The sequence below is a fragment of the Salarias fasciatus genome, chromosome 4 (genome assembly GCF_902148845.1).
Source record: "Salarias fasciatus chromosome 4, fSalaFa1.1, whole genome shotgun sequence".
In the NCBI taxonomy this organism is placed as follows: Eukaryota; Metazoa; Chordata; class Actinopteri; order Blenniiformes; family Blenniidae; genus Salarias; species Salarias fasciatus.
The window spans coordinates 25,799,335-25,810,517 of NC_043748.1; the positions used below are offsets into that span (position 1 = coordinate 25,799,335).

At 47.4% G+C, this 11,183-nt stretch overlaps 2 protein-coding genes across 2 annotated transcripts; both read left to right on the forward strand.

The window, feature by feature from the left end:
- The first annotated feature begins 261 nt into the window (after nucleotides 1-261).
- On the forward strand, nucleotides 262-3,055 carry LOC115386505 (homeobox protein Hox-B6a-like). The gene is made up of 2 exons (XM_030088833.1): nucleotides 262-873; nucleotides 2,575-3,055. The coding sequence occupies exons 1-2, from the start codon at nucleotides 303-305 to the stop codon at nucleotides 2,850-2,852; spliced, it is 849 nt and encodes a 282-aa protein (XP_029944693.1). The 5' UTR covers nucleotides 262-302; the 3' UTR covers nucleotides 2,853-3,055.
- Nucleotides 3,056-8,273: 5,218 nt separating this feature from the next.
- Nucleotides 8,274-10,811, forward strand: hoxb5a (homeobox B5a). The gene is made up of 2 exons (XM_030088830.1): nucleotides 8,274-9,152; nucleotides 10,254-10,811. Exons 1-2 carry the CDS (start codon nucleotides 8,426-8,428, stop codon nucleotides 10,499-10,501), a joined length of 975 nt encoding a protein of 324 aa, XP_029944690.1. The 5' UTR covers nucleotides 8,274-8,425; the 3' UTR covers nucleotides 10,502-10,811.
- Nucleotides 10,812-11,183: the final 372 nt, after the last annotated feature.

The window sequence follows — 11,183 nt, forward strand, 5'->3', positions numbered from 1 at the left end:
CCCCTTCACCCCCCCCCCCCCCCCCCCCCGCCCCTCTCCTCCTCACCCCCTCCTCCCAATCTGCGATAAACTAAGTGATAGCAGCAGCTCGTCGGACTGTCGGCTATAAAACACAACAAATCATAAAGTGCGGGCAGGGGAAGGCAGAGGAAGGAGGACGGGAGGGAGCCCGTTAGCCGCGCTAGCCGTTAGCCTCCTCTACTCCTCCTCCGTGGACCTTGTTGTTGTGTTTGTCTCGTGCCCTCCTGTCCTCCCCTTCTCTGCTCTTCTCCTCCTTCTTCTCCTTCTCCTACTTTCTCCTGATGAGTTCCTATTTTGTCAACTCCTCTTTCCCGGTGACGCTCCCGGGAGCCGGTGGAGGCGGGCAGGCGGCGGCGGAGTCGTTCCTGGGTCAGATCCCGCTCTACTCGTCGGGATACGCCGCCGACCACCCTCTCAGGCACTACCCGGGGGCGGCGGCCGTCACGGCGGCCGCGGCCGTGGCGTACAGCGCCGGTGGGGGCGGCGCGCACCAGGACAAACCGTACGCGGCGTCCACTTACTATCAGCAGGCGGCCAACGGAGCGTACGGCGGGCACCGGGCGGGAGCCGCGGGCGTGGGGGGCACGACCGGAGCCGGTGCCTGCGACTATGCCACCGCAGCAGCGGCGGCGGCAGCGGCGGCGGCGGCGGCCGCCACGAGCTTCTACCGGGATAAAGAGCATCCGTGCGCGCTTGATGACCATCAGCTCGCGTTAAACCAGGACGGCATGCACCGTAAGCTGGACTGCACGGGGCTCGGTGGGAAGGGGCTGTTCGGTGAAACGCTGGATGACAAGCAAGCGGCGTCCACCCCCATTTATCCGTGGATGCAGCGGATGAACGCGTGCAACGGTGAGTGTCGTCTTCTTCCTCTTCCCCTCTTTCTTGCATATTTTATGATCCCCGTCATAAAACTGACGTTTGTTTCCTCTGTCAGCCTCTTGCTGTCTGTCCTCCTCCTCTCCCCGTTCTGGCTTTATGATCCCCGTTTGTCGGCCTGTCAGTCAGTCATGTGCTCGGTATTTTATTGTCAGTCATAAAGCGGGTTTGTTTGGGTTGTAGCTCCTGTTACTGTATGTGACCTGCTGACCGGGCTGCTACCGAGCGAAAGCCTGTCAGCCCGGGTCGTGGGGGACGGTGAAAGTGCGCTCTTACGGAGCAACTGTCGCTGTGTGGATTTCAGTCACTGGATAATTTGAAATGACCTTTTACACAAGTAGAAGAAATAAATCTTTCAACAGTCGCATTTCCTGAACTTAATGCGTGTATTTCCTCTGTGGAAACTTTGATATCACGTTACAGATAAATAAAGAATGATATCACTGCTTCTCCTGCGCTCTCATATCACCACTTTTCTTCTCTTATCGTATTTGGAGCATACATTGTTGACCTTAGACACTCTCGTGCACATTAGATAATTATTCAATCTGCTAACGCTGCCAAGTTCTCAGTGAAAACGAGACGACAACTTCCAGCTGGATCCCCTTTATAATATGTCTCCCAGCAAAACAAGAACACATGCGCCCTGGTTTAGGCTGCAGAATGGAATATAGAGAGGCAGAGCGCTACTGTCGTGGGATTCCCTCCTGCAAACCGCACTACTTTAGTGGAAGAGATAAAAACGGCCCGCTGATAGAAACCTAAGTAATGGTGGATGATGCACAGCTACTGTTGTAGAAAAGCCCTGCAGGACAGTCGGAGATGTGACAAATGAGGTGGAAACAGACAAAGAAATATAGATGGAGTTAAAGCGCTCAGCGCGGGACTGTAAATGACAAGCTGGAGATGGAAATGACAAAAAGAAAGAGAAACAGAATACACCTCCTCCTCCGCCTCCTCAGTGCTCCTCCGCAATTCGGCTGGCCTGACTTTTTATTTATGGTATTTGGGCGTAGATGCGACGTTCAGTGAGAAGCGTGCGGTTTGCCTGTCAGATCGATAAGAAACTGAAGCTGCTGAACTGACAACATGGCGATTTGTTTACTGCCAGAGGCCAAAAACCCCCGAGACAGGATGAGACAGGGAGAGAGGACAGTCCGCTCTGATCAGCACCAGGAAACAGCCTGGCTTTAGTTTGATTATTATTATTATTATTATTATTATTATTATTATTATTATTATTATTATTATTATTATTATTACTGTTATTATTGTTGTTGTTGTTATTGTTGTTGTGTGTATTTAACAGTGTCTTATCTTACGTCCTCACGCCCGTCTGAATGTGCGTTCAAACAAACGCGCAGGTTGCGCCTTCATTAAAAAAAAACATGACGAAATTAATTTCGGGCTTCAGCAACAGAGAACAAATTGTCATTCATACACGTTTTTAAATGCCTTCATAGGACACATTCAAATGATGAGACGCGTTGTGGGACAACATGACGAGGGGTTAATAGATGATTGATTAACGGTTATTAAATAGAATAGAATAGAATAGAATAGAATAGAATAGAATAGAATAGAATAGAATAGAATAGCTCTTTGCTGCTGTAGTTCCGGGCTGGTTGTGGTTAACCTGTAACTTTCGGCGGTCTCTTCCCTTCCTCCTCTCAGGGACCTTCGGCAGTCCCGGGAGACGCGGCCGCCAGACGTACACCCGCTACCAGACCTTGGAGCTGGAGAAGGAGTTTCACTTCAACCGGTACCTGACGCGGCGGCGGCGGATCGAGATCGCGCACTCACTGTGCCTCACGGAGCGGCAGATTAAGATCTGGTTCCAGAACAGGAGGATGAAGTGGAAGAAGGAGAACAAGCTGATAAACTCCTCCTCGTCTTCCTCCTCCTCCTCCACCATGAACGGTGCAGATGAAGAGGAGAAACGGACGGAGTAGGAGAGGTGGAGGGGAAGAAACTGGTGTAAGACACGTTCCAGAGGAAGAGGAGATGGAAGAAAAGACACGCTGCGACATCCGGTTCAGTGTGTCCAGCAGTTGTCTATTGATGAGGCTCCGTTTCTCAATCCGGTTCATCTCTGATAATACCTGCTTCTGTAGACTTGTAATCTAAAAATTGGGAAATAATGTGTGAAATCTGTCTGCGATGAGGACAGGTGAGCTCCAGAAAAAGCTAAAGAGAAACTACATACAGAGAGATCAGCTGCTGGCGGTCCGAACACGGCTTCCGAATTCATTTCATTCTCTGACCGCTCAACGCGGCGAATTGTTCTGGGACACAAAATCTTGCTGCATTCCAAAAAGATACATTGGTGTTTTGTTTTTTGATGTTGGTCGAACACACTTCCTTTCTGCCAAGCACTTGTTTTGAACCTTCAGAAGTCGACTTCCCACCGTTCCCACCCTCCCGGGTTAGTTTCTTGGTATTTAGTAATGTGCTGTGTGTTATACCTTTGATTACCCGTGTAAACACGCTCTGTACACGCGCACACACACACACACACACACACACACACACACACACACACACACACACACACACACACACACACAAAGCAGCACCGGGAGGAACTACCTATTGGAGATGTGTATCTATGTCCTCTGGTGTTCATATTTAAACTGTATAGAAATAAATGGGAAAACACGGAAGAGGACTGGAGCCACAAAGAAATGGTAAAAAAATAAATTATTCTGACTTTAATTTCAAAATTCTGAGGGACAGAGTACAAATTTAAAGAAAAAAGGTCCCAACAAGGACTTTTTCAAAGAAATTACGCTTGTTCGCCAGAATTTTGACAGAAAACAAACCAGAAAAAAATAATTTAGAAAGATTTCTTTGTGGTCCTTTCTGCTCCTCCGTTGAAAAAACACCCTGTGCGTTGGAAATAATGTAATCGCGGGAGGGGGTAATTTAACATTTAAATTTGTTTTACTTTTCCAATATGGAGGGATTTTGTGAGGGCGGGTGTTATTCTACTGATATTATTCTCCAAACTACCTAAAAAATTGAAGAAAATGTATATTTTATGGATTTTTACCTTGTTTGTTTATGTTAGTGTTTTGTCCAGTAAATTACGTATACTACCTATGAGAAATGTTCAATAAAAGGTAAAGAAATGTATGAACAAAGGTTCTTTTTTGGGTGGAAAAGTAGCCGAGTTGGCAGGTTCAGGCGGTCAGAGGCGTTTAGTCGAATGCTAAAAGCGAATATTTTCAGGTTGAGAATTTCTAGTTTCTGATTTATAGGCCTCGTCACACCCGCGCTCAAAGACTCATAAACCTTTTAGCCTCTTAACTCCTGGTTGCGAAACATGCACGCATGTATTTACGGCTGGTCGTTTGGGAAAGACGAGGGGCGGGGACCCGGGACCCGGGACCCCGGACCTGGGCGCAGTGCGCGGAGTCGAGGGCGCGCGGCGCGCTCCGCTGCTGATGGCGGCCTCAACTAATTGATGGTCACACCGAAGGAGGGAAAGTTGACCTGTCCTCGAGCCAGACACGTCACACACACACGCGCACACTTCAGCCAGACAAAGTGGACAATGTCTTGGTGACCCTTTGAACTCCTCGTGTCCTCTGAGTGACCGACGCGCCTCTGCGCACCGCGGCGCGCACAAAGCGTCTTTTTTCTGCTCTCGTTGATCCCGTGCAAATCATTAGCACTTAAGACGCGCCGCAAGAAAATAACAGCATTAGCACAAACATATTGGTATCATTTATTCCACGAAAACTCAGTCATAGCATGAATTATGAATTACAAATTGCGCAATAACGTTATTATAAAATCATTGAGCTTGTTTGAGTTCATGAAGTCCAGTTCCATGTGCTACTCCACTTTATTGCTGCTGTAGCGTGTCTGCTGGAGAAACACTAAAATAAACACCGAGTTGTCGTGCAGTGAATGCAATGAACGCTTTTCAGCAAATAACAACATGCCTGACAGCCTGAGCGCCAGAGGACGTTAAGTTTAGTTTACATGATGAGGTCTGGGGCAACTTTCTGAATTTTTAACAAAATTATATTGAAATAAACATTTTCCTCTTGCGCTTACTTCACCTTCTTTAAAAACTGTTTCACTTGCAGTTTAAAGGGACAACTGTGCCATTTTAGATTAAGTAAGGTTGAATAGTTGATCCAGTAAAAATCCTGCTTTGCTCTGGTAAATGCTGAGTTTCCAGTATCTCCTCTTGGTGAAAAACCCAGGAATAAAACTAAATAAAGACAAGTTTCAGAGGAAAATAGAGCATTTGGCGAATGACAGGCTGCTGTTGAGACGAGCCCAGAAACTACTGAAGAGTTACCATGAAGCTCTAAACTGCTGAAACTGCACAAAGGAGTCTGCAGGAAAAAAGATGAATCAGCTAAAATTCCTTAACTATGCTTGAAAATAAAGTCCCCCACACACACACACACACATACACAAGTAAAACAGTTCAAATAGGCTTGCTTTAAATAGAGCTTTAAATATTCAAACTAGAAAACACTCTACAATAGCTAAAATGTTGTAAGTGATTTAAGTTAGTAACACAAACTAAAATTTTATAAGATTCATCTACACTTCCTAAAACGAGGTTATAAAGCTTTTGCACTCAATGCAAGCAGTCATCTTTGTAATAAAACTAACAGAACTTCAAATTATTCTCATTTTACATGTTGCAACAAGTTTTATGGCCCACACTCATTTTCTTTGGAAAAATGGTAATAACAGGATTTTGTTCTTGACCAATAATTCGACTGAAGAGCAAAACTAAAAGCAAGATTGGATCAATATATCAGTCTCAATCGACTGGGCCTTTTTCTGCCTATCCTGTAGATAAGGTGCTGCTTACTTTAGATAAGGCTGGGTTTGCTGTGGCTGCAGAACTTTCCGCTGGAAGGCCACTGGAACTCTACAGGCTCTACCTGCCAGATGTTTCATGGTGGAAATGGCTCCATCACCCACAGGGCTCATTTCACTGATGAAACAGAGCTGCATACACAAGCTCACAGGTTTGGAAAGGTATCTGTACATTTTGGATTGTTTTCTGAAGCTCAACATTTAAAGTTTAAATGTGCTTTAAAGCTGTTGTATTTTCCAAATAAGGGTATCTGAGATGACTGATCATGAGTCTGCAAGTCTCCACAAACACCTTCAAAATCAATTTGAAATGAGCTTTAAAAATCTCAATCAAACCATAAAGCTAAGTTACATTTTCATAGGAGTTGTACGATCATCTGCGCTCACAGTTCTAACAATACAAAGCTGTTTGCAATTTGTATTTTTTTTTCTTTTTTCTTTTTTTTTTTTGCATTTTGTGCATTAAAGCTTTTTTTCATCTCAAACAGCAGGACCAGAACCCTGAAAATGGAGGATTTACAATAAAACCAAGAGTGACACATAAACTTCCGTGTTTTATTTTTCTAATGCACATTTTGTGTATTAAAAATTAAACTGCAAGCCTCGTGTGAAGAGTCGAGGCGGTCAGTGAGCAGCATCATGGTGCAAACATCCAGGGTGAAGCTGGCAATCTAAATATAACAAGAGGAGTGCGTTAAGAAGCGCGTGCCAACTGGGCCAGTGCCTCCTGATGTCCATGGGGCTTTCAGTTCATCCCTGACCACTTCTAATCTCGGTGCATTCAAACGCAGCGGGCTGCCGGAGCCGAGCGGAGTTTATCTCCAACCTCAGAGGCTGGAATCAGAAATCTGACACACGTCCAGCTGCTTCAGCCTCTTTCTGCTTTTTCTTTGTTATTTCCCTGCTTTTAAATAATCTGGATGATTGCCATTCCAACTGCTGGTCTGTATGTGAGAGCAGCAGTTCACACGCGCGTACACACACGCACGCACGCACGCACAGACGCCAGCATTAATTCACACGTAAAAATCTGGATTTCTTCATCTGTCCCTCTTGCTCATGCCGTGTGTCAAAGGTACAACATCACACACACACACACACACACACACACACACACACACACACACACACACACAAAGAGAGAGAGAGACAGAGACAGAGAGAGAGAGAGGCACCCTGGCTGAAATGCATCCCAACTCGGGGAATCAACAAATCATAAATCAACAGATTTCCATCCAGTGTGGACGTCACAGATCAGGTTTAACATTCCTCCTCTGCAGCTGGAAGGGCACGAGAGAGTGGAGGGAGGGCGGGAGGGAGGCAGGCAGCAGGAAAGAAAGAAATATCCTCACAAATCCTCACCTTTTCCCCTTCGTTATGCTGTATTGGGGTATTAAATCTACAAAATTGTATGAATGTTACAATGAAAGGCAGAAAGTGGTTGTAGGCAAACATGCATGCAGACACTAATATTTCATGTATTCTTTGTAATTTCCTTCTGCTCATGTATTGAATGCAAAAGTAATTTGGATCCGCAGTGTTTTGATGCAAACCACTGTCTCCAGAAGCGACTTGGTTGAAGCTACTTTACTGTAAGTCTGAGTAGTTAAATCAATGAACTCATCATTTTTCTATTAGTTTTTTATATATCAAAACTATGTTTAAACAATAATTTCATTTGAAAATACTGTCCTCTATTAACTCTTGTTGCTCATTAAAATGAAGCTGATCTGAGTTGCTCCTCTCGGGTGAAATGTAGCGCGGTGTGTGTGTTTTGGTTGAAGGTGGAGTGATGGAGGTGGGCAAAGGGTGGTGGTCATAGCAATGAGTAACTAGCATGAGATCAAACGCATCACTCAGCTTTATGTAGTTATTTATTGATGAGTTATTCTCCGGTTTAACAGTCATCAGTTCCTAATTTCTGCAGAAGAAAAGGTCAATTAATGGGCCTGAGTGATCTGAGCAGCGGTGCCTCAACCACACACGCATGAGCGCACGCACGCACACACAGAAAGAGAAAGATGGGGGTGAGACAATATTTTCTAAGAGTCCTTTTTGGAGCGTCTCCTTCCCTCTTCCTCCCCTCAGACTGCCTTTGTAATCAGTGCAATAAATTATGTCTGCAGTAGGTGGCGCTCTGAGCTCACCCCGGCACCTCCAGCTGTGGGGAAAAAGTGTGTGTGTGTGTGTGTGTGTGTGTGTGTGTGACAGAGAGAGAGAGAGAGAGAGAGAGAGAGAGAGAGAGAGAGAGAGAGAGAGAGAGAGAGAGAGAGAGAGCGTTCCCCCGCCCAGTCCTTTATCATTAGAAACCTCAGAGCATGAATTACCTCTCCAAAGTCATCGGTGAGAATTTACGACTGGTCAACAAAGGCACGTGACCGCCACCCCCTCCCTCCTGCTCCTGTCTCTCTCCTCCCTCTCTTCACCCCTCACCTCCCCCCATCACACACACACACACACACACACACACACACACACACACACACACACCACCCCACCCCCATATTTGGACGGCGCGTACATAGCTAAAAACGAAGTACAGTGCATCGCCATAATTCACTAATACATCATAAATCGTTGAAAGTACCCGCGTTATAACGACCAAGAGAAATCTAACAAATCAAGCGCCCCTTAGTACTCAACTGTAAGTCTGCAACTCTCTAAAACAACCTAAATGAGCTCGTACTTTGTAAACTCGTTCTCGGGGCGCTACCCAAATGGCCCCGACTATCAGCTGCTGAATTATGGAGCCAGCAGCGGCGCAATGAACGGCGGGACGTACAGGGACTCTTCCTCCGCCACCATGCACCATGCTACGGGCTCCTACGGCTACGGCTACAATGGCATGGACCTCAGCGTCACCAACCGGGGAGGAGGGAGCAGCAGCGGCGGCCCCGCCGGCACCGGAGGACACTTCGGAGGCGCCTCGATCGTCGGTGACTCCCGGAGCTTCGGCTCACCGGCCCCGGACAGGGGCTTCAGACAGGCGTCCAGCTGCTCCCTCGCCTCCGCGGCGGACTCCCTCCTGTCAGCCAGCAGTGAGAGCATCAAGCTGGGTGCCCAGAGCTCCTCTCCCCGCTCGGAGCAACAAGGAAGCGGTAATCTCAGCTCTCCAAACCTGTCCTCCTCCTCCGCCTCCTCCTCCGGCGGCGGCGGCGGCGGCACGGCGCAACGCTTCACCGAGCTGGACGACGCGTCGCCAGAACCCGAGGAGCTGCAGGCGCATCATAACCGGGACGGCGGTCACAGCGGCAGCCTGCCACCCCGGACCGGGCACCCTCAACCCGGGCAGAAGCAGGAAGGCGGCCCGACGGGAGCCGCCGCCGCCGCCGGCAGCGCGGCCGGCGACGCTCAGACTCCACAGATATTCCCCTGGATGAGAAAACTGCACATTAGCCATGGTACATACTGCTCTTTAGTTTACAGCTTATTAGCTCGTATTGAGCTCGTACTGCTGGCTCTGCGCGCACACATGGGGCTGGTGACAGCTACACGGGGAGCCATAGCGCGTCGTGCTTTGTACAAACACTAACGATTCCGCAGACTTATTGCTACTTTGATTTGATTTTCGTGTAGTGGCTGCATGAGAATAGCTGAAAGACACATAATTAGCCACGGCTGTCGTTCTGCTGTGCGCCCCACCAAGCCTTTTTTCCACTGCGTCAGTTTCATATCATATCAGAATCATGTTTGGAGCTCGGAGGAAGCTCCAGTCACAGGTTGCGATTGTGCAAAGGTCTGATTTTTATATTGGGAAGTTTGAAGGCAGAAGGAAATCAGACGTAAAGCAACCAGGGCAGCTGGATAGCCTCTGGTTAACCAGCTGAACAAGTTACGCATCAGCGTGTTTTCTCGGGGCATCAGGGGCCGATTTGTTTTACATTTTCTCCTCTCTGGAAGGCAGGGACGCCGGATGGCTGCCCCTGCTATCTTTCACCCTCTTTTTTTATTTCAGCAAATTCCACAAAAGTGCCATAAATCTGTCAGAGGAGAGGCGAACCGGGCAGCAAAGCCCTGAAACAGGCTGGGGAGCGCAGACAGAGCCGGGTGGGAAAAGAAGAGAAAGGAGGGGGAGAGAAGGGAGGCCGGGGAGGCTTTGGAAGCTGCTGCTCCTTTGAAAAGTGAAGCTTTATTACGTGTGGGAACTTTATTAGAGAGGTGAGGCAGAGGACGGGGTAATAAAACCCTGAAGGGAGCGAGAGGGGGTGAAAAGGGGAATATAGAGGGTGATGCTGAAGAGAGGTGGTTAAAAAAGAAAACAGCAATGTGACAAATAAAAACAAATAGTTTAGCCCGGGCTGCGGACTGGAAAACGGCAGGAATAAAACACACCAAGAAGGACCGGGGTAATGCTGTGCGCGTGTGGTTAATTTATGCTTGAATTTCTGCAGAGGAGGTAGAAACACCTGTGGCTGTTCAGTCAGAAAATGGCGCAATAAGATGCGTTAGCGCCACATGTTTGTGCGTCATTAACAGCCTTGTGTTGCGCTTCAAACCCCCAGATATGACCGGTCCGGATGGAAAACGGGCGCGGACCGCGTACACCCGCTACCAGACGCTCGAGCTGGAAAAGGAGTTTCACTTCAACCGGTACCTCACGCGGCGGCGGCGGATCGAGATCGCGCACGCGCTCTGCCTCACGGAGCGGCAGATCAAGATCTGGTTCCAGAACCGGAGGATGAAGTGGAAGAAGGACAACAAACTGAAAAGCATGAGTCTGGCCACCACCGGCAGCGCCTTCCAGCCCTAGACACGAAAGCACTTTAACGAAACCGAGAATCCGTGAAGAGTTCATCCCAACGGAGCTTCACGAGCAGGTTTCCCGGGAAGGAAGCGGGAAAGGAACAGTTTAAAAAACATCACTTGAAGAAAAAAACACACACCGGAGGAGGTCAGCACAAAGCGGAGCGATGGAAGAAGACGGTGATGAAGAGAAGAAAATATTCCAAATATAGATATTAAACGAAAGCTGAGTTCTGTACAGCAGCGCAGCACTTTTTATTTGTTAGGCATGTTGGTGTTTTAAGGCAACGTAAAAATAATGACTGTGGTACTTAAAAACTGTAAAGGGAAGCTTTGTGTTCCTGTTGGTCGTTTTCTAGCTTTCCGAAGGAGCAGGTGAATATACTACCTAACGTCCTACCTATATTCTACCTTTACGACCTCGCTACATATCGTTTGATGTCTCAGTGTGTCCAGTGAGTTGTTTTGAAATCGACCAAGTGCTTTCTAGAAAAGACAGCATGTGAGCTCGTGTAAATTATTTACATTGAATAAGACGTGTGCAAGTTTGAACCCTGCTTGCGCGCACGGCTGTATAAAAACCAACGCGTCTCGCCCTAATTGTCATGTCCATCCTCAATGTTGTTTATAGTTGTATTACCCCAAAAAACTGTAACTGTATCATACTGTTATTATCATTGTTGTAATTA